Genomic DNA, 24,281 nt, shown 5'->3' on the forward strand with positions numbered 1-24,281 from the left:
TTTGAACTCCAGCCTGCCCTTCTTCAAAGTCCCTTGGACTCTGGAGCCATTTCACAATGATTCTTCCTGGGTGTGGCGGGAGGAGGAGAATCTACTGAGGGGTGAAACTTAGCAGTAACTACCATGCTTCACAGACCCTCCTACCTTGGCCTCTTATGGAATTTTCCATCCTTCTGTGGCAGAAGAGGAAAGGCAACAACTGACGGGTGTTCCCCTTTCTTCCTTTCTTTCTTCTTTATTTAATTAGTTGCCAGAGCTCGGATTCATTTCAATCCTTCCGTCTCATCGCCCTCACTGATGTGCTCTAAATAAAATGGTCCACTGGCGGCGATATTTACTGTTACTGTTCACTTAGGTTTCTGTTGCAGAACCATATTTTAGACAGAATGTATTAGTTATGCTTACAAGAACGTATTATACCTACATTAGCCATGGTTTACTAAGCTAATGAACTGTGGCGACAAAGAATCATTGCCGTCAAGTCATGGAGTGACTCTGGTTTCCTGCATTCGTCTGGTCTGTCGTATTTTACTGACTTGGAAGTTGTCTCTCCCATTCCCACCCGGACCAACATTTGCTTTCATTCCATTTTTTTACTCCAAATTGCTTAATTCCCCAGCTTCAAGGTTAGATTTTCTTGATTGGGTAAAGAGCCCTGAGCCGGATGCCTCTTCTGCAACATTCTTTGCAGACAAATGCTACTAAGGCTACTCTGTGGCTCCCGAGTCCCACTGCTTGAATTTCCATGAGGCAGCCGGTACCATACCCTCGAAGGAATGGAGCCCCGGGGGCCGGGGTGACACCTCCATGTTTCCTGGGAAGCAGGATTTGTTAGCATCGGTGTTTGAAATACAAAATATCATGGTTCCCACTGCTGCTGGGTGTTGTCGATCCATCTTTTCTTGGTGACAGAGGCTTAGGGGAAGAGTCTGCTTTTAAAGTATCCTGAATTTAGCTTTCTTTTCTTCACTCAGTTTTAACCCTTGTCTGAAATCTTGGAAAAGTTAGGAAATGTGTCTCGTCATTTAAAAACATTATCTCTGTCTCTTTTCTCTCTTTGTCACTGTTTTTTTTTTTTTTTTGTTTCTTTCTTTCTCTCTTCTTTTGCCTCAGGCCTCACTCCACCCACAACTCCTCCTCATAAAGCCAACCAAGATAACCCTTTTAGGGCTTCTCCAAAGCCGAAGTCCTCCTGCAAGACCGTGGTGCCACCGCCATCAAAGAAGCCCCGGTACAGCGAGTCTTCCGGTACCCAAGGCAATAACTCTACCAAAAAAGGGCCTGAGCAGTCCGAGTTGTACGCGCAGCTCAGCAAGTCCTCGGTGCCCAGCAGTGGACACGAGGAAAGGAAGGCTAAGCGGCCCAGCCCACGCCTGTTTGGTGACCATGACTATTGCCAGTCAATTAATTCCAAGACGGAAATACTTATTCACGTGTCACAGGAGCTCCCAGACTCCAGACAACTAGACTATAAAGATGCCTCCTCTGCCTGGCAGGGGCAGGTTTGTTCTTCCACAGACTCAGACCAGCTCTACCTGAGAGAGACGCTGGAGGCCAGCAGGCAGGCCTGTCCCTGCAGCACCAGAAAACAGCTCCAAGACCAGGAGATCCGAGCCGAGCTGAACAAGCACTTCGGTCATCCCAGTCAAGCTGTTTTTGACGACGAAGCAGACAAGACCAGTGAACTGAGGGACAGTGATTTCAGTAATGAACAATTCTCCAAACTACCTATGTTTATAAATTCAGGACTAGCCATGGATGGCCTGTTCGATGACAGCGAAGATGAAAGTGATAAACTGAGCTGCCCTTGGGATGGCACGCAATCCTATTCATTGTTCGACGTGTCGCCTTCTTGCTCTTCTTTTAACTCTCCGTGTAGAGATTCCGTGTCACCGCCCAAATCCTTATTTTCTCAAAGACCCCAAAGGATGCGCTCTCGTTCAAGGTCCTTTTCTCGACAAAGGTCGTGTTCCCGATCACCGTATTCCAGGTCAAGATCAAGGTCCCCGGGCAGTAGATCCTCCTCAAGGTAAACCTTGTCGAAACCCACCCAGGGCTTAAGGTGCTGCCCAGGAAGTCAAAGGCGTATCAAATTCCCAGAGCCGACCAGCTCTCCGCCCCTGCCTTCCTCGTGCTGCTGAAACCATGTCGTTAAACGTCCCTCCCTCCCCAAGTTCCCTCTCTCTCATCTCTCAGACCTGGGCCCAGTGCCTTGAGCCAGTGTGATCAGAGAGAGCAATTTGTAAGAAACTTGTTCATCTAACTTTTTCCATTACCTGGAGAGCTGCCCTGTGCCAGGATAGTTGAGATCCATGCGAGATAAAGCTGACAGCGTACCAGACCTGGTGCTCAGTGTTCACATCAATAAGGAACACTGAGAGAGAACACATCCCTCCCAGGCCCTGAGCTGACGAGCTGATCACAAGCTGTCACTGGGAACTCTCACTAGGAGCTAGGAAGGAAAAGCCAGTTTATGTAGCACAGAGTTCCACGGGATGTTCCCAAGCGCCAATAAACTTGGGGTACATGGCAGTGGCAAATGTCCCTTTCATTTTTCTCCTCTCTCCCAGGTCCTGCTACTACTACGAGTCAAGCCACCACAGACACCGCACGCACCGAAATTCTCCCTTATATGTGAGATCACGCTCAAGATCGCCCTACAACCGGAGGCCCAGGTAATGAGGCCTGTCCTCGTCCTTGGGCTTCTTAGATCCCCTTCCTTTAGATGGCAAGATGGCATCTAGAGCCCTTCTGATCTCCCCAAATTACCATTCATCTTGCTCCTGCAAATGGAGGTGGTTGACTTAATGACAAAGTTGTGTTTCCCAGGTATGACAGCTATGAGGCGTATCAGCACGAAAGGCTGAAGAGGGAAGAATACCGCAAAGAGTACGCGAAGCGGGAATCCGAGAGGGCCAAGCAGAGGGAGAGGCAGAGGCAGAAGGCGATTGTAAGCAGCCGGGAGCGAACTTTCTTTTTAAAAGAGGGTTGCTATTTTTTTTTTTTTCCTATGTGTCTTTTTTTTTTTTTTTTTTCTTTTCTTTTTTTGGTAGATTAGAAAATAAACTAAAGTTAAGACTTTGTTTAAATGGGCCATAATCAGCCTTTTAAAATATCAATGAGTTTTCAGTCCTGCTTAACACAAGTTATTGGAGAAAAGTGCTATGTCAGTAGATTTCTCATTCTAGGTGCATTTGGAAGTTCATTACTATTTTTGAGTTTTGTTTTGAAGAATGGAGGGAGTAGAGATTTATTTGGGCAGATACCAGTTTCATCTGGCTAAAGATGAGTCTCCTCCCTGTTTCTGGTTGCTTCTTTCTCCAAGTGGACAATGAGGAGGGAATGCTGTTTGGTTTCAGTTTTCATCTTTTTGGCAGACACAAGGATTGGATTGTCCATGAGGAGACTGGGTTCATGTTAGCTTTAAAGGAAGCTCTAGAGGAGGATTTGCTGAGAAAGTTATCATTTCTTATTTAAGATGGGTCAGCACTCTCTTTTGGCATCTGCTGATAAGTAGACTTTATCCCAGCTCCACACTGCTGCTTATCCAACTAAACCTTAGATGGCAAAATGAAGCTCTGTGACCATCAACGCCCAGTACACGACCGTGGCAGACATTCCTAATTGATTATGGAACTCTGTCCCACCAAGCCCCCACAGAGTCTTAGGGTCTTTCCCAACATGGTGCTCCAGGGAGCCCTGGCTAATCAATCCGATATGGCTCTGTTTTGGTTCATTGCACCTGTGGCCTATCTGTGCTTGTGGCTAAGAGTCAGTTCAGTAAAAATCAGCATTTGACATATTTTGCTTATAAGCTAACCAAGGCTTAGGGAAATGATTTTAAACTATGAAGGTTGGCTTTATGGTACTTTTAAGAAAACCCACTAACATCAAAAAATTTTGAAAAGTCTAAATAAAAGAGCTAATAGTCAAACTCAAGCATTAGCCAACATTTGCCAGTTGGAGGAAAAAAGTTCAAATGAGAGGTTTGTTAATCACAGGCATCAAGAAGAAAGGAGTGAGAGGTAACTGAACAGTTAGACCTTAGTTCTGGGGTGTTTACTGCCATTTAACTTTGAACCTACCAAAGATTGAATCAAAGGCCTTGTGCAAATTATGACACTTTTCCTCCTTTTTCTCAACTTTCAAATGAGCTTTGATATTAAGATTTGCCAGAGAATCATTATTAACACTTACGAAGACTAATGACAATTAAAAATTCAATTTTTCTAATATTGCTATATTTAATTAATGACCTATTCAATAATTATAATAACTCACATTTATATAGTGCCATACAGTTTGCAAAGCCTTTGAATATGGCACATTACAATTAATCATTACAAAAGAGAATCATGTTAAGCAAGCGTGTGGGAAAATAGTTATTTCAGTGTTTGCAAATTCATATTTTATAAAATCCTTGATTCTCCCCAAATAGAATATTAAAGATAGAGACTAATAGTTTCATCCTGTATGTACTCATTTGGTGAAAATATAACTGAATTCTAACAAAAGTCATATTAATATTTTCATCAAAAACATGTAAATAAATAACACATGCTTATTTTATGCCTTTCAAAGATAATTTAGCCCCCAGTACTCAGTTAGAATAAAGAAACCCTAAAGGGAGGGAGGGCAAAAGATTTCCTATACCTGCAGTGTCAAATATGTGACTGTTAGCTCATGGATGGTTTGACTAAGCAGAATTAAGATATGGTGTGTGATTAAAGTATAAAGACTAAATACAAAAATTAATGAAAAAAATTAATACTTTAATATCAGTCTACAAGAGAGGGAACTTTTTGTTAGTTTGGCTCTTTCTGAACAGATGGGACAGTGTTGTTGTTCTAGATGAGCCAGAAGCTTCCTTGGGGTTTCCACATTCAGTTTGAAAGCAGAAACCACCCTGCCTTCCTTTATGGTACAAATGTTGATGAGTTCCTCAGTTTTTTCTTTTACTAGGACAATCTTTATCAGTTCTCTTCAAAAGAGGACTTGCGGTGTTGCAAATGTCAACTTGGCTTCTCTTAAATCATTTCTTATAAACTAGGTAATGGTAAGAGTCTTGATTTAGGGACATGTTTTAGCTTTTGGTTTTGAAAAGCAGATAAAAAGCAAAAACCTAGGACACAGAGTTTTCTTACAAATTAAGGGATCTATAGGTACTAAGTGCTTAATAAAGATTTGGAACCTTCCTTTTTTCATTGGTTCACAATAGATACACATAATGTTAGGATCCATTTTAATATAATTATAAATGCACGGAATACAATTTGCTCCAATTCATTCCCGATACTTAGCCTTACCCTGCGCTCTGTCCTCATATTACCTTTCATCTACTATACTGATCTTTCTATTTATTTACATTTTGTTTACATTAGTGTCTTGTGCATATATATATAATGGTGAGTTTGCTACAGTATATTCATGTATGTATGTTGTAAGATTTGGAATTTTCTGTTGAATCATTCTCCCTTGGACAATTATATGCTATTTTTGTTTAACACAAATGAAAACTCGTGAGTTTCTTTGACGAACATTTGCTCGAGCTTGGGATATAAAATGACCTGGTCCCCACAACCAGAGACCTTCAAGTCTCCTGACAGATAAAGCTGCAAAGGCAGACAAAGTAGTGTTATAAATGGTATGATAGAGGATCCCTGTAGGGCGTTGTACTGGTAGTCACCTAGACACGGGAGTGAGGAAGGACATCCCTATGTAGATTGAGAATAATCTTAACCAGAAAGGGAGGGAGGGCAAAGATGTCCTATACCTGCCATGTCAAATATGGTGGCTGTCAGCCCATGGACAGTTTGACTAGGCAGAATTAAGAGACAGTGTGTGATTAAATTTTAATGACTAAATACAAAAATTAATGAAAAAAATATGTAATTAATACTTTAATATCAATCCAAAGTTCATATGACAATGGCTTAGATATAGTGAGCTAAATAAAATGTATTTTTAAGATTGAATTTTCAGTTTGTTTTACTTCTTTTGAATGTGACTCTTTGACAATTTAAAATTACCTACATGGCATATATATATTTTTTAATATTGCTGTTCAAGGCAGAGGCTATAGCTCATACTTAGTTTCAGGAAAATAGTTCAATATATTAGAAGACTACTAGTCATTTAACTAAAACACTGGGGCACAGGAAGGGCAGGAAATAAGTTGAGAGACTTCAGTGAGAGGCAGATTCTGAAGGGTTCTGTAACTCATGCTAAAGATTTTGAAATGTATCTTGAAGGCATAGTGGAACTATTTAATGAATTTACCCACAGGAGGATTTTCTGATTGATTTCCTTTCTCTAAATGGTCTGCTTTCTTGTGCCATAATGCATTTGCAAAGTATGTTTTTATGGACTTGAGCACAGGGTTACATGCAATAATTTTTGACTCATTTGACTAAAATGAGTTTTAAAATTCATTTATGAAGTAGCTAAGTGAACTAGGACAGGCCCCCCCCAAGTCGACTGCCAGGTAGGTGACTCCCATGCACTCTTGGAAACACCCTCAAAGTGATGAATGAGGAGCAAATTACATTTGGAATATCTTGGAAGCCATGCTGGATTAACCATTAATCATACCATCATATATTTAGGGGACCAGCACACAGAGGCCCCAAAAGGAAAAATTTAAAAAGCATTAAAAATATGAAAATTGATATTTACAGAATTAGTGTTTTCTATCTTTGTCTTTTGAACTAGGTTGCATTTTATTTTTAATCCCATAAGACGGTGGTTTAGGATGTCTGTAAACTTTTCACCGATTGTTCCTCTAAAAGGCTAAATTCAGCCAAACTTGCAGGCATCACATCAGAAACTAAGAGAACACTGTTAGTTGTTATTAATACAGAATCCTCCAGGGTGGACAAACATCACTATTATTTCCAGAGCTGTTTTCATACAATTCCCACTCAAATTCTTTCTCGAAAGCCAATTGACTCTCTGCCTTTCTGTGTCTCCTAAACTTGAAATAATTCACATTACAATGGGCTCTGCAAGCCAGAATTTAGTGCCTACTGTCTAAACTGCCACTGCTCTAATTTCTTGGTGAATTCTACTTCCAACTGCATTTGCAATCTGCACAGTTTCCTGCCAGAAAACATGATAATGGGTTGTTAATTTAAAGGACAAATCTAGACATTATGATATGGCTCAGTGCTTAAAACCCAACCCAGATGTGCCTGGGCAGTGGCCATCCATTTCATTGCTCCTCTTTGTTGGTCAGTATGCAGCCCTGGAGCCAGGAACAGTTTGTCATCACCCATGTCTACAAACTTCTTCCAAATGAAACAACAAACAAACAAACAAAAGTTCCACAATTTGTCAGTTATTCTTTTTGGAGGAAATGCATTAGTTTTTTTATTATAACCTCTCCCAACCCATTTTTTTTTTCTCAGTGCTGGAGTATTCAAGCCTTTTTAAGAAGCAATTTCATGTGTGTGATTATAATATTTTTTTGCAACTTTAAGTTCAGTATTTGCACATTTTCAGTTTTGTGATAAGATGAACAAATTCTAGAGATCTGCTGTAGAACATATTCCCTATAGTTAATAATATGGTAGTGTGCACTTTGAATTATGCTGAGAGAGAGAGAGAGAGAGAGAGAACACAATAGAACACAAGGGGACTTTATGGAATGACAGATAAGTTTATTATTTTATTATCTTGGTTATTCTGCTGGAATGGGGCATGTGCATCACCCCAAGTACACATTTAATATGTGCAACTTTTCATACATCAATTATACTTCAATAAAATTTATTAAAAGCAGTTACCATAGTTGCAATCTGTAGCTTTCATATTTTCTGACTTGCCAGTGTGTTTACTTGCATCTCGGTTTTTAGTTGGACAGTAGCTCTGAAATAGACCAGGCTGAACTTATTCACATTAGCCTTCCATAACAAGCAGGGAGATTCCTGGGTAGTACTTAAATGGGGTAATTGGAAAGCAGAATGTTGGTGTGTTATTTCTCTCCTAAGGACACTCTTAGTAGCAGACACTTACTACAAGGTTTCTGAATTAGATGAGTGTAATCAGTATTAAGAGAAAGAAGGAAAAAAAGACTTGTAATGCATTTTTCAAAGAGTTGGTCTTTCTTTCTGTAAACCCTTATTCTCTCATCACCACTTATCTCTCTTGCTTGTTTTTAGTAGAGGTACCTACACATACCCTTTGCTTGCCCCTGGTATTCACAATCTCTTTGGAATTTTGGTTTGGTGTGTATGGTGCTAGGACTCAAACTCAGGGTCTGGAGCATGCTAAGCATATTTTCTACCCTTGAACTACCCCTCCAGCCCAATCTTGAGACTTTTCGAGGAAGTCACATTGCAGCTAACCTGGAAATGAACACAGCTTTCATTGTCAAGGTGGATAAGCAATTAGCAGGGGAGGAGGAAGTTTGGCATTATTGGCCTGGAAATGTAGAATAAAAGTTCTGAGAAGCGAATTCCAAATTACATCAGACTCTTCCTTGTAGGTACCTAGCATTATAGGACATTTTAGTGAGATAATCTAGAAAAAAGCCTTAAACTTAGTACTTGACCTACACAGGGTTCAATAAGTGTAAATCTCCCTACTTCTGTCTTTTCTTAATCTAACACCTTTTACTAAGTAGCTCACTGTTTGATGAGAAACCACCACTGTTTGTTTTCCTCACCTAACTGGGAGGCTCTTTGCTCTATTTGATAAAGATTTTGGTAAAGCAAAGTAAGTTAATTCAGTCATTTTTTTTTCGTTTTATTTATCTCCTGTGTTTTGGTATAATGAGGATTTAGTATAGCTGTTAATGCAACGTAAATCTTCAATTTTATTACCCACCCCATCAGCAAACTAGCTTTTGTGAAAATTGAAGCTAAAAGTTATTTGATAAATGTTCCGTCCTCCTCAATAGTGAAAACTGGCCTGAAAATCATTTTTCAAGGAGCTTTTTCCAAAGGTTTCTAGTTCCTTCAAGCCTTTAAGAAGTTGGAAATGTTATTAAGCATTTTGATTTCTTTTCCTTTCATCTCCTGTTTAGAAATTAATGTCTTGAAAAATTGGCAGCAAATGTTAAGGTTTTTTAAAGATATGAAATCTATTCATCTGTCTAATACAACTGCAACATGTTAAAAACCATCGGTCCTTTGCTAGACATCTTGGCCAATCTTGGAAAGATTTTTGTCTTTGCCTTCTAGACCTTCAGATGCCTTCTATTTTCGTTTTTAGCACTTGGAAAACAAAGCACTTCAATAATTTTCTCAGATGGGAATTTCAGCATGCATTCAGTCTCTGCGCATTGTAAGAGACTGTATGAGAGCAAGGCATAGTCCCGTTTCTGTGTTTCATAAAGAGAGAAGGTAGACACAAAGGTAATTTAAACAATTGCAGAACAACCCTCTGATTCCCTGTTTTTTCCCTCTAGTTTGCCTCTTCTTTTTTCTGCAGAATGTATCAGTATCTATTCTAAAAGGTCCTCTAGTTCATCTTTTTTGTGGAATCGTTGTTGCATACAACTTTGCGTAAAGCTGCAATTCAGGAGCTGCCCCAATATGTCTGCATATGGGTGTACATATGGTCGATTTTAGCTCTAACTTCAAATTTCCTTGAATACATAGACTGTGTATTCCCATAATGGTAGATGAGCAATTTCTTTGCTATGGCTCAATTTCTTTCTCTCCTTCTGCATTTCTCTCTCCTTTCTCTCTATGTTGTAGTAACTTTCCTAAAAGGTTCATTAAAAAAAAAAAAAATCCATAACACGGATGCAAGCAGGCGCCAGGAAATTTAAGTTTAGATAACAGTCCCATCACATTTGACTGTTTGGCTGAAGCTGGCTGTGTAAAGAGAATGGAATGTGGTGTTATAAGTCTCTTGCTGATGTGTGCACACGAGCCTCACCAGCCACTTCTATTTATCGACTACCAGGATGTGCTGGGTGCTGTGGAAGAACACACCCACAACCTTCAGTTGAGACATACAATCTACATGGAAGTGGATCAGGCAGCCCCAGCTGTGTGCTCTGCTTCCTCTGACCAGTTCTGCAGGCTTGATAGCCATTGTCAGAGGAATCCTGTTGAACCCAGTATTTCAATAGAGTCCCACCTCTGATTTCCAGAGGTGATATTTTAGGACTGAGGCAACACATATGTAACTTATTCACTTTGTGAAGTCAACCAGCTGAGCTATCTGGGCAGATTTTCTTATGATCAGAGCACCAACACTACTATAATTTTCTTTTGTATTGGAGAGTAAGGCACTTAGCCATCTTTACTGTAACAAAGGGGACAGGGTAAGTCTAAAAATGATTAATTGGCAGTTGATTTCTTCTATAAGGACTATTCATGAAGAGTCTATTATGTTTCAGTTACCCTCAAAATAGAGTCATGAAAAGGAAGGATAGAGTCTCTCTTTTCATGAAGTCCTATATGGTACTACGGAGGCAGATATTGAACAGTAGATAAACTATTAATTATTCAATTACAACTGGGCATGGAACTACAAAGGAGAAATAGAAATGACTGCATTCCATGTCAGCAGCTAATAAGTCTTATTTCACCTCAAGTCTCAGAAAGGAAATGAGTACTGAGCTTAATATAATTCTAGAAAGTGCATGTGAGGGGCTTGGGGTGTAGTATGAGAAGGACATTCCAGAAATGACTTGTGCAAAGCCTTGGGAAGGAAGGAACATGGTATATACTGGGATCCCAAGGAGGCTCAGTGTGGCTGGAAACCAGTCAAGGAAAGAATGGACTGTGGGAGAGAGTTCTGGTCATGCAAGTCCTGCCTACCAAGTCTTGTTAATGATTTATGCATTTTGTTAAAAGTTGCAAGAATCCATTGAAATGTTTTAGATGGTAATTGACGTGATTAAATTCTTGTTTCCATAGTTAAGACTATTTTGACTGTAATAGCAGAACAGATTGGAAGAAGGAAACTGTGGACACAGGGATTCAAGCTAAAAGGTTGTTATACTATCCAGAAGGAGAATCTGGCAGCTTGGCTTAGAGGAGAGCAAATAAAGGAAACAGATGAGAGGGCGATTCAGGAGGTAAAACTCAAGAGGAGTTAGTGACTAGACATAGGGAGGGGACAAGGAGAGAGCAGATATTTTTAAGGGAGCTGCTCAGACTTTTGTTCTGAATAGCTGTCTGGGTGGTGGTAACTTCACTGATGTAAGAGCTCAGGAAAAGGACCAGCTGGGGAGAGGGGGAGCTGGAGATCCTGGTTTGGGTAAGGCTGGTTCAGTTTGAGATGCCTATGGGATGGCTAGCCTGAGATGTCAAGTAGATAGCTGACTGAGTCTGAAGAACAGAATCTAGAAATAGAGCCTGGAGCATTGTATATGGTACTGTACGGCCAGGTATAAATGAGCAGATCATCCAGGAGGTATGGAGTCTGTGAATAGCTCAGTCACATTTCAGGAGTGCTCATCAAGTGCTCCCTATCTGCTGGATCATTTGCTAAATACTTGGCACATGTAAAGGAAAAACATTCAATAGATATTGTGGGAATCTCTCTAAAACTGAATTACCTTTCACACCATCCAAGAATGGAGACTCTCAGTGCATCCAGAGAAAGCTCTTGGACAGGTGAAGTCTGTGTTTGGTCCTGTGTTTCTCAGTCTTTTCTTCCATTAACTGAATCCTGTGCAACCTTAAGTTCATTTTATTCTCCTTTGCCCTTGCTAGACATAGACTAGTTGGTAAGCACATCCTTGTTCTCAGCTCCTTGTGTTCTCTTCTCTCAGTTTTGAGAGACATTGCCACCTTTGGCTTTGCCTCCTTAGAACAAGAGCTGCAGGATTGCTTCTTACCCTGAGAATGCGTCCCTGTTTTATTTATTTATTTTTTAAAGGAATCTGTCTTCAGGCTACAAAATATTATTCCCATATTTGTAGGTTATAACTTGCTGATGACTTTCAGATTATGATGATATTGACTTCAATTGTGAAAATTAGGCCACACCCCTCTAGCCTGTTCCTAAAATAAGACCAGATCTATTGGCAAAGTGAAATTTATAGCCTCTTTTATTTAGCTCTTACTCTTCAGAGACTCAAGGCTTAACATGGCCTACATTTTAAGATTAAGTTTTTCAAACTATTGTCTTTAGACTACCTGCATCAGAAACACCAGGGTGTGTTTGTTATAGATGAAGATTGCTGAATCTTGTCTTCTAATTTATTTATTTTTATTGTCCAGGTGGGACAAGCCCCCCAAAACTTGTATTTTAAATAAGGACCCCAAGTAATTTTTATGTGTACTAGAATTTAAGAACCATGTTTTAAGAATGTTAAAATTTGTACAACACCTTATTAGAATTCTGAGTTGGTAAGAAATTAAATAGTTTTGCAAGTCAGGTCAGAATTGTAGTATTTTTCAAGATTAATAATCAAGATACAAGTATTCAAAACTTTCATAGATATTGGTCAGTTATCCATTGTTAAAAAAGAAAGAAAAAAAGATCTAAATGTACAAAATTTCTTTTCCAATACGTGAAATTTCTTGTAAGGAAAGAACTGAACAGATAGGAAATGTAGAAAAGAGCAGAGGTACAGAGAAGAATGCATGGGTGAGAGAGGAGAAATTGACAAGGTAAAAGTTGAAAGTGAAACTGGATTCCCCTGTAGCCTTTTCTTGGTTATGGTATACGATTTGCTCCAGTTGGCACGCTCTGTGAGTTTCTCATATGCATAGTTGTACTTTATGGATGCTTCTAGATGTGCATCCTCTTTGCTATCTCCAGAACTAGCTAAAGTATCTGCTTACTTTCTCCCCCATAGGAAGAGCGCCGTGTGATTTATGTTGGTAAAATCAGACCTGACACTACACGGACAGAACTGAGGGACCGCTTTGAAGTTTTTGGTGAAATTGAGGAGTGCACAGTAAATCTACGGGATGATGGGTGAGAATCTTCAAGATTATTTCTTGTTTAGAAGCTGACGTATGTAAAAAATTATGGCCCTAAGATTACTGGGATGGGAGTTGCCAGTGTAAGTGCTTTGACAGATGACATGTTGAGTTCAGAACCTTATTTATTTTCTTTCATCCCTATTTATTAATCTTTCTAGTTGAGATTTCCTGTCCCAGAAATAAGTATTTAGCTGCTTGACAGGACAATCACACTGATAAATGGATGCAGTGGCTCAGACATTGGCCCCAGCAAAGTCTCCCAAAGTAGAAAGGGTTACAGGGCTGTATGCTAATGCTCCTTAACCAGTTTTGAATTTCTCTTCTTTGTCCACTGCAGAGACAGCTATGGTTTCATTACCTACCGCTACACCTGTGATGCTTTTGCTGCTCTTGAAAATGGATATACTTTGCGCAGGTCAAACGAGACTGACTTCCAGCTGTACTTTTGTGGACGCAAGCAATTTTTCAAGTCTAACTATGCAGACCTAGGTATGGATTTTATTGTACGTAGACTGAGGAATCCATAATGTAGAGCTCAAAACAGGGGCAAACATACTCTGCAGGCACCTTAGGTTGGAGCATCTCATCACTTTATTTTACTGGAGGGAATATTTGAATGAAGTTTTTATTTTTTTCTGTTTTTAATGTATGAACGTTTCAGAAGTAAGGGGCCTAGGTTTTGGCAGTAAATGGCAGAAATAAACTCTTGCACTATCTGTATAGGTGCTGAAACTGCACTGTATGTGAGCATGCGCGTGCCTACGTGTGTTGTGTTTGTGGTATACAATGTGTACACACATGTATTTAGGTTGTGTGTGTGTCTTTTGTGTGGGTGTATTTGTGATCTGCTTTTGCTTTCCATACCTTCCCTGAATCCTTTTCATAAATCTAGTAGTGACTTATTTGTTTTATGGAACAGAATGTGCGAAGGTCCTATTCTTTCTTCCTTATTATTTCACAAACTCTGAAAAATATTATCATTTTCTATGATTTGCAACTTGAGAGGAAAAAGTGAAAACTTCACATGCTACGTCACCCCGCGTTAACTTTCTTTAAAGTGGACAAGAAGATGAGTGCTTCCATTCGCTGGATGCTGTGCCGAGGCTTTGCAAGCGTTTTCTCATTTGATTATCCCAATTAATCTAGGTGGTGGACGTTACTGTTGTCATTCTCATTTCATAGATGATAAGAGTGAAACATACATAGATGTTGTTTCTCTTTTAATAACAGTTATATAGACTAAAGGGGTAAACTTTGGAAAATACAAAAAACTATTAAGAAGAAAAGTAAAATCACCTATCAACCCATCTCCCAGAGATAACCACTATTACCCTCCAACTGTGTTGCTTTGCAGTATTTTGTCTTGGAATGCCTACTTTCTTATGTTTGAGGATGTAAACAGAATGTGATTCATAGGATGAATCCTCTATCAACACATTTTAATGACCACACAGTATGTATTGGGAAAATAGCATCATCATATTTAATCATTCCATTCTAGAGACAGATTTATTCACTCCTGAATTTTTTGATAATATAAATAATGCTACAGTGGACATCTTAATTTCCTTTCCAACTTTGATTTTCTTCTTTTGCCTGTCATTCCTTATCTCATGTGAAGATTATAAGCCTTTTAATTCTTTGAGGAAGGAATGAAGAAAGGCAAATGTCTTGTGCATATAACGTAATTATTCAAAATTAATTTATTATAATCACAAAATTAGCATATGCATGTGTTCCTCAGCATTACTAGACATCATTGCTATCGCCCCTGCATGGTGTAAAGAGAGAAATGAATACCAAATACAAGGATTTCTTTTTTCCCTTTCAACAAAGTGATGTCTTCTGGAGTAATTGATATTGGTGGTGTGCATTGTTCAGAGGGAATATGCTATAATTCACTTCACCAGCTAAATAGATAGTGTGAAGCATGGGAGAGGCAGCTGGCTGTTAGAGAGATGGAGGCCCAGGGATGAAAATATAAAAGGTGGCAAGTCATTTGTTCAAATGTTGACTGATAAAAACACTCAAGACAGATTGAAGCCTTGAGTTGATTTGACTTATTTTCTTCAGTGATGAAGGCCAGGGTGTTTCTGGTCTCTCAAAACATCTAGAGTTTAAAATAAGCTACCTAGAGGGGCCTTTAGATCACGATTCATCATGGTAGAGGGAGGATTGGATGGTATTTCCAAATTGAACTGGCGCCTCCCTGAAATATTTCTGAGAAGAACGCCTCCCCTCTGGTTATCTCCCTGCCTCACCAGCAGCAATAGGAACTTTGCCATTGCTCAGCTCACTCTGTATTTTCTTAGAAGTGTGTTTGATGTGCACTGTGGCAGCATGGGATTTTCCAGTTCCCTCAAGCTCTCCAGTGGCAGGAGAGTAGGCCTAAGAACCCTGGCATTGGGGTCCTACCTGCCTGGCTTTGAAACTTAGCTCACCACTGGTCTTGGAGAAACCATTCAGCTCCATTGGCTTCTGGTTTTTCTTTGGTGAAATACCTTCCAATACTGTTGGGAAAGCTGTATTAAATAAACGTTCAGGGAGCTGTTATCACAGTGTCTGGTGGAACATAGGTGTTCGATAAATAGTAAATGTGATCATAATTAAAAATGATAGCAATGGGAAGTTAGAAATTTGGAGTTGTTTTAAAATAGAAGAATCGACACCAGGGACAAGGTTTGGAATTCTAAGAAATTCTTGTCTTTGACCCCTGAAGAATTCAAGTTAAATGCTTCAGGGCATACACGGGCACTAACTATAGTGAGAATGGGATACACTGGTTCCTTAAAGGAATTGGGAATTTTTATGTATTTTAAGAATGAAATGATGATAATGAAATAGGAATTACTTTCACCAAGAGAAAAATGACCTATCACTTTAGACAGATTCAATCAATTTTTTCTGTTTTTATTTGTTTCCTTAAGTAAAATTAGCTTACACATTTCATTGTTCTATTATTAAAAGTAAACTAACTAGCTTCAAACTAGTTAATTTTAAACTAACAATATTTTTAAGTAGAGCAAAACAGAGTGATTTCAGCTACTATTTTTGAACTCTTTTTATAAATAAGACTAAAGTTCAATATGACTTGATAGAGGCTACTCTGGTGAGCCCAGGGTGTGAGACTTGGTTTATGGGAATCTTCAGTATGTGTGTCTTTCTACTGACTGTTGTATAAGCAAATGAATCTTTCTAAAATACCCTGATAAAATTATTAAAGAGGAAAGACAGAGAAATTATATTGGGACTATAGATCATAATAGAAGGATGAATCAGTATTATGAATATAATAGTTTTGGTCAGAAAGTAGTTCTGTTTAATACTGATGTTCCAACATATAAGAAAAATGAAATAACACATCTATCATGAATTCCTTTTTAACTGAAAAATGTATTAAATTATTAGCATCTTGAATATATGCATAATTTTACATACACCCTTGCCATTTATTGGTAAATCATTCCCAGATCCCATCACAAATATTTTCAACCATGGTTTGAATAATATATAGGATTTTGAGATTCATATATTCATTCAACAAACATTAATTTGAAAACTACCTTGTGCCCACAGTATTCTAGGTGCTGGGAATACAAATGTGATGTGATTTGTTTCTATTAATACAGTCTCATTATTTATAATAAATTCTTTTGAAAAATAGAGTGACTTTTAAGTCATTCCTAGAAAAATTTTCTCCTATCTTTTGAGTTCTACCATCCTTCTCTTAGTGGGAAAGAACGTGGTGAACTGATTATTATTGTCTAAGAAATGTGATCATGTTCTATTTCATGCAACAAAATAGTTTTCTTTTTTTTTCTTTCTTTTTGGAGGGGTATCTGTTGGGTTACATAGCATGCCTATGTGACAGTACAGGTGTCTTCACTTTCCCATTTAAGGAACTGTTGAGAGTGAAAATACAGAAACATTGAAATTCTGGTATTATTTAGAATAATCCAAAGTTAGGAAATTTAATTATTCACAAAATTCTGTCTAAGGGAGAGTATGTGTACCTGTTCTTGATGGCTTCATGCTGCCTTTTGTCACATAGACCACCTTCTGGGCAAATCACCCATTCTGACGTACCAGGCAAAGGAAGGCTGATCTCAAACCCTTTTGCCCAGAATGAGACATTTTCTCTACTAAAAAAAAAAAATTGATTTGAACAACAGCTGCTCAGGAAGCCTTAGTAATCTAAGCAAACCATTTATTAGGCCGCGAAAGAGAGGGCTGACCCAGTGTAATTTAAGAATTGACTATTTGGGACGTTATTGAGGAAATGATGGCCCATTTTTGTCTTTGTTTTTATGTCTGAGGAAAACTGCAACTGTTGTTCTTACCCAGACAACCTGTGGGGAAAAGGAAACTAGGGATGGTGAGAAGGAAAGAAAAAGAAAAGTAAAGGAATTTCCTCATCTTCAAATCTAAGCCAGGGAGAGTTGGCGAAAGCGGGGTGGGAGAGGGCAGCCGGAAATCAGCCTGGCGCTGGGCTGCTGGGAGCACGGCGGATCTTTCAGCAAAACAATTAATTATGTCAATGATTGCGCTTCCACTTAATCTATCGTGCTCTTCTATCACTTTGAGCATTTCTATTGTAACTTACTCTGGAAGAAACATGGGAATGCTCATATTTTAGTAGAATTGTTAATGTGTTCCGGAAAGGTCTTGTTTTCCCTTCAAATTAATGTTTTTCAAAGAAGGAATGTATTTGTAAGAGGCTTTTTATTATACTTCCAAGCCAACCTTTCTCACTTGCAAAGGACCAGCAAGAAATATCTGACTTTTTTGCAGATGTCAATGGAGAAAAATCAGAAATATGTAACAGAATTGCATTTTACATTCAACACTGTGGAAGCACATCTGTTTTGTTAAGGGTTTTTTGAAGGAGCAAGTGGGATTTTGTACAAAACCTGACTTGGACTAGTTCAAGGTTCCAAGAGTGTGATTTTATTTATAGCTGCATATTTGTTCTCTTCTATTAATGAGTAAAGAGGCTGAACGTACCCTCCCAGGATCTGAAGCATTTCTCTGGACCTAAATTGGGGCCAGTTTGCACCTCCGCTGTTGGAGTGCTTAGACATTCAGGGGTAGGTGCAGGGATTGACTGTATGTCCCTCCTACCTCAAAAGGGGTATAGCAGGTTGGAGACCAGGGGAAGTTCTATTGGTTCTCTCCATCTCACTTAACTGACTCGTATGCTTAATGAGACTAACCCCAGTGAGTAGGACATTAGTTCCAGTTTGTACTGATTCTGCATCTAAGTTATTGAGAAGTCCTAGGCAAGTCACTTATTCCAGGGGCAAGAGGAGGGTGGTCATCTATAAAACAGAGGTGTTAAGTCTGCCCTGCTTACCTCTCAGAAGTGTTTCAATCTAAAAAAAATCAATAGGTATATGTTTTTGAAAGTTCACCACTCCCTGCTCTGCATGTATATGTGCATATATCCAATAACATCTGAGTTTTGCTTTTTAAAGCACATTGGTTGTATAAATTGCAATTGAATGGGGTACTCTTTGCTATGTTCATGGCAACCAGCAAAGGGTGTCTCTAACCTGACTTGGGTTTCTTTCAGATTCAAACTCAGATGACTTTGACCCTGCTTCCACCAAGAGCAAGTATGACTCTCTGGATTTTGATAGTTTACTGAAAGAAGCTCAGAGAAGCTTGCGCAGGTAACATGTTACCTGGCTAAGGATGACAGAGATGGTGAATACCTCACGGGACAGCGCGCCCTTCCCTAACAGACTATTGCAAGTCATACTTAGGAATTTCTCCTCCTTTACACTCTCTGTACAAAAGCGAAACAAAACAACAACAATACAACAAGAACAACAAGAACAACAACAACAATGGTTTACATGAGCAGAGCTGCTGAAGAGGCAAGAGACAGAATGATATCCAGTAAGCACAAGTTTATTCATGGGTGTCAGCTTTGCTTTCCCTGGAGTCTCTTGGTGATTGTGTGTGTGTGTGTGTGTGTGTGTGTGTGTGTGCGCGTGCGCGCGCGCACATGTGCACGCTTGGTTTGGGGGAAGTGTGCGTGCGTGTGTGTGCCTGAGGACTAGGGGCACCTGACCAGAACGTGCAAGGGCAGACCACTTCAAATGGCAGCCGTTTCATGAAGACACACTTAAAACCTAGAACTTCAAAATGTTCATAATCTATTCAAAAGGAAAAAATATATATACATATATACACATAAATTAAAAAGGAAAGAAAACTAACCAATCAACCACAAAACGACCCTAAAATGACAGCTGCTGATGTCCCGGACATCAGCCTCCGTACTCTGTTTTTTAAGAAAGTGCAAAATCAACTCGAAGCGATCTTTCTCTCCTAACATAATGATTATGTGACAATCCCGAAGAAACCACAGGTTCCATAGAACTGATCTGATCTCCTCCCTCCCTCCCTCCCTCTCTCTCTCTCTCTCTTTCTCTCTCTCTCTCTCTCTCTCCTCTCTTTTTCCCTTTTCCTTTTGCCTTGGAATCTGGGTTGGGAGAGGGTACTGAGGGCACCAGAGTGCTAAACTTTCCTAACATTTTGAAGTTTCTGTAGTTCGTCCTTTGTCCTGACACCCATGTAAATGTCCAAAACGTTGATCTTCCACTGCAAATCTTAAAAGCCTTGTCAATGGTCAAGCGTGCAGCTCATTCAGCAGTTCTTCCTGAGACGCGGACGCGGTGTTACATTACAAATGAGAGTTGAGTAGAACTCTCTGGATGTGTTCAGATAGTGTAATTGCTACATTCTCTGATGTAGTTAAGTATTTACAGATGTTAAATGGAGTATTTTTATTTTATGTACATACTATACAACGATGTTCTTTTTTTGTTACAGCTATGCACTGTATATGCAGCCTTCTTTTCGAAACTGCTAAATTTTTCTTAATCGAGAATATTCAAATGTAATTATGAGGTGAACCAATTATTGTACACTAACATATTTAGAAGCTGAACTTACTGCTTATATATATTTGATTGTAAAAAAAAAAAACAAAAAACAAAAGACAGTGTGTGTGTCCGTTGAGTGCAACTACAAAAAAAAAATGACGCTTTACGCACATCCATCCCTTCTTTCTTAGGTGAGCTTCGATCTAAGCATCTTGTCAAAAAAAAAAAAAAAAAAATCCTAGTCCCCTCAAGGTATTAACCACTTCTGCGATATTTTTCCACATTTTCTTGTTGCTTGTTTTTCTTTGAAGTTTTATACACTGGATTTGTTAGGGGAATGAAATTTTCTCATCTAAAATTTTTCTAGAAGATATCATGATTTTATGTAAAGTCTCTCAATGGGTAACCATTAAGAAATGTTTTTATTTTCTCTATCAACAGTAGTTTTGAAACTAGAGGTCAAAAATCTTTTTAAAATGCTGTTCTGTTTTAATTTTTGTGATTTTAATTTGATACAAAATGCTGAGGTAATAATTACAGTATGATTTTTACAATAATTAATGTGTGTCTGAAGACTATCTTTGAAGCCAGTATCTCTTTCCCTTGGCAGAGTATGACGATGGTATTTATCTGTATTTTTTACAGTTATGCATCCTGTATAAATACTGATATTTCATTCCTTTGTTTACTAAAAGAGACATATTTATCAGTTGCAGATAGCCTATTTATTATAAATTATGAGATGATAAAAATAATAAAGCCAGAGGAAACTCCCCTAGGATGCATGGCGGTTGTCAGGTGAGCGTGTCAGCTCTTCAGTGGGGAAACTCGCCTTTTGCAGAAGCAGTGTTTGTACTTGCACTAGCATGGCCTCTGACGTGACCATGATGTTGTTCTTGATGACATTGCTTCTGCTAAACTCAATAAAAAAAACTTCAGAAAAACCTCCATTTTGAGCATCAGGATTTCATCTGAGTGTGGAGTCCCTGGAATGGAATTCACTGACGTTTGGAGTGTGTATTCAAGTTTCTAAATTGAGATTCGATTACTGTTTGGCTCCCGTGACTTTTCTGGAAGATGTGACATACCTACTACTTAAGCGTTCTTTTCCTTTCTCTCGCCCAACACGATCTTATACAATGGGTCTCACCCCCAGGCGAATGCAGCGGATTTTGACGGCTGCAATCATTTATCACCAGCATACTGTGTTCTGAGTGAATCCACTGTCTGTCCTGTCGGATGCTTGCTTGAGTTTTTGGCTTCTTATTTCTAAGTAGATAGAAAGCAATAAAAATACTATGACGTAAAAGAACTTGTTCACAGGTTCTGCGTTACAACAGTAACACACCTTCAATCCGCCTAATTCTTGTTGTTCTGTAGGTTAAATGCAGGTATTTTAACTCTTTGTGAACGCCAAACTAAAGTTTACAGTCTTTCTTTTGGAATTTTGAGTATCTTCTGTTGTAGAATAATAATAAAAAAAAAAAGACTATTAAGAGCAATAAATTATTTTTAAGAAATCAATATTTAGTAAATCCTATTATGTGTTTAAGGACCAGATGCGTTCTCTCTTTTGCCTTTCAATTTTTGTGATCCAATTTAAATACATTCTCTTTTTCGCCCTGGATTGTTGACATGAGTGAAACATTTGGTTTCTTTCCTCACTTATCAAAAGACAACACTACAGACTTCATGTCGAGGATTAATTTGTCCCCTCCCCTCCAGTCTGACAAATATTGTCACCATGAAGATAGTTTTCCTCCATGGATGTCAAATCGCATCTCGAATTAGTGAAGCTTTTGTACCTTATGCAGACACTGTGGGTAGCTCATTGAAACGTAAGCTGTGTTCCTTTCATTTTAAATTTTTTTGGGAGAGAATATTTCCAGTGAACATGTGCACCCCATCTTCACAGGAGGCAATTTCAGCATAGATCTGCAGGGTTTTTAGATGACCCAGGCCATTGCCTTCACGCTGTGGTAAGTACCACATCTACAATTTTGGTAACCGAACTGGTGCTTTAGAAATGTGGGTTTTTTTTTTTTTTTTTTTTTTTAAAAAGAGATGTAGCAGACTAATTCTTCCAGTGCAACAAAATCAGTTTTTGCTTAACGACTCCAAGAACAACGGTCGGGCTGTCAACATTCAAAGCAGCAGAGAGGGAACTTTGCACTATTGGGGTATGACGTTTGGGTCAGTTGAAAAAAGGAAACCTTTTCATGCCTTTAGATGTGAGCTTACAGTAGGTGATGATTCTGTGTCCTTCTTTGATGGCTGTAACGAGAACTTCAATCACTGTAGTCTAAGACCTGATCTATAGATGACCTAGAATAGCCATGTAATATAATGTGATGATTCTAAATTTGTACCTATGTGACAGACATTTTCAATAATGTGAACTGCTGATTTGAAAGAGCTACTTTAAGATTTGTAGGTGAAAGTGTAATACTGTTGGTTGAACTATGCTGAAGAGGGAAAGTGAGAGATTAGTTGAGCCCTTGCCGGGCTTTTTTTTTCCACCTGCCAATTCTACATGTATTGTTGTGGTTTTATTCATTGTACGAAAATTCCTGTGATTTTTTTTTTTTTAATGTGCAGTACACATCAGCCTCACTGAGCTAATAAAGGGAAACGAATGTTTCAAATCTACTTTTGCTTTTCTTATTTATCGTAACCAAACTGCTGGCATGTTTCTCAGATCAGTACACATTACTTGCTTATTATTCTGTTTCCTCTCTGGTTCTGTCCCCCTTCTCCCTGCTTTTCCATATTCATGGATGCATTTCAGCTCTAAGGAAACGGGCACCTCCTGTATTTTACCTTGTCTTCTTTCCAACTGTAAAGGCAGATGTGGTGATTTCTATAAGAAATGTTCAGAGGTGAAAAGTGACACGGGACTTCATCAAATCGATTAGCTCTATTTTTGCCCTTAGCCCTGGAAAGTGTGTATTTTTTACGTACAAGTTATTGCCCCCAGGGAGGAACCTGTGAAATATTCAGTGTAGGAAGCGATTCTACTGTATAGATGGATTGGATACTTCTCAAAGACATAACGAGATGCCACACCTCATCATCTGTAAGTCATCTGTTTGTCTGTGGATGAGCTGATGGTTGCTGATGTGTCTTCTTGTCAGAGTGTCGGTTGTGCTCGGGGGGTTGCAGGGGTCCTGATGACAGGGAATTCATTGTTAGCCTCTGCCCTCCCTGATTTCGGATGGTCCATTCCACTCTCAACCTCTTGCACTGCAAAATTCAGCATAAGCATAGCTCTGGGGAAGGGGGGCTAAGTGTATCCTAGCCCTCTTCCCAAAATCTCCTAGGAAGAAAAGAACGTTGGTAAATATTGGAAATGGGATAGAGCTACCAAGAATGTGTGAAAATCCAAATGACAGACTGTCTTTGCTGAGGTTTTGGATTTGGGGTGAGGAAGGGAGGAGAAGAGGGCATGGGTAATACTGAGGAAAGAAATTGACCAAATGATGCTACGTCCACATACAAATATATAACAATGGATCCCCAATATAAAGATAGATGGTGCTCTACTTAAAATAACAATAACAGAAGGGAGATCAGTAGAGTAGAGCAAGTGGGTGGGGGAGGAAGGAAGAGTGGGAAAGGAAGGTACTGGGAAAAATCACCTTATGTGCATGTACAGATAAGGCACAATGAATCCCACCATCATGTATGATGATAATGTACCAATTAAAAAGCACGAGAAATAGTTTTAAAAATGGGCTAAACAACATTAAGCATGCCCCATGATTCTATTTTAAACTACTAACAAAATTTGTCAGTTATTTCATCAATCTCACTTATATGAAAATGAAGTTACTATTGTCTTAGGCAAATACTGTATTTATCTACAACCGTGGGTACCAACGGTTCTTGGGATCCAGTGAAGAAGCCAGATCCTGACTTGCCTTCACTTTGATTAAATTATGTAAGGCCTCTTTTTTCTTCTGGTGAGAGGCAGCAAGGATATTCAGAATAATGCAAGTCTTGCTTAAAGGGTTAACTTTTTGTTCTAATGAACCCTTTGAGAACAGAGAGAAAATGAGGGATTTTAAGAAGCAAAAGTAGCCACTAGTTTGGTACTGGAGTGTCCTGATTAAAGATAAAGGATTCATTTCATGTTGTCCTCAAAACATTAAATCACTTTCATCCTTGATGATACTAATGGCAAAAATAATTACTGAAACCAAAAATAAGTGAACACTTGATATGAATAGTTTATTTAAAAGGAGCTTGTCTCATTTCAAAAGTCCTCCAAACGAAATCTCTCTAATACATACAATGTGATATTGAGCTGAAATTCTTTTTCACCATTGCCAGTTCTCTCTTTTTTGTAGGGTTATTTAGCTAATCACTGGTTATAATTTACAGCCCTAATAACATTATTATACTCATTTGACACCAGTGTTACTAGCTACACAGTTGTAACTCAGTATTAATTATAGAATATTTTAACCAAAGCATACTTTTTGCAATATTT

General features: G+C 38.8%; 1 protein-coding gene across 3 annotated transcripts in view; it reads left to right on the forward strand.

Moving 5' to 3' along the window:
- Ppargc1a (PPARG coactivator 1 alpha) overlaps window positions 1-22,438 on the forward strand; it is a 285,595-nt gene extending 263,157 nt beyond the window's left edge. For all 3 annotated transcript variants that reach the window (XM_047566241.1, XM_047566243.1, XM_047566242.1), the window contains exons 8-13: window positions 1,114-2,029; window positions 2,571-2,675; window positions 2,830-2,950; window positions 12,767-12,888; window positions 13,234-13,385; window positions 18,469-22,438. In XM_047566241.1, coding sequence (XP_047422197.1) covers window positions 1,114-2,029; window positions 2,571-2,675; window positions 2,830-2,950; window positions 12,767-12,888; window positions 13,234-13,385; window positions 18,469-18,572 — 1,520 coding nt within the window. In that variant the 3' untranslated portion in view covers window positions 18,573-22,438. The remainder of the gene's footprint in view (window positions 1-1,113; window positions 2,030-2,570; window positions 2,676-2,829; window positions 2,951-12,766; window positions 12,889-13,233; window positions 13,386-18,468) is intronic.
- Window positions 22,439-24,281: the final 1,843 nt, after the last annotated feature.

The sequence above is a fragment of the Sciurus carolinensis genome, chromosome 10, assembly GCF_902686445.1.
Source record: "Sciurus carolinensis chromosome 10, mSciCar1.2, whole genome shotgun sequence".
NCBI classification, from domain to species: Eukaryota; Metazoa; Chordata; class Mammalia; order Rodentia; family Sciuridae; genus Sciurus; species Sciurus carolinensis.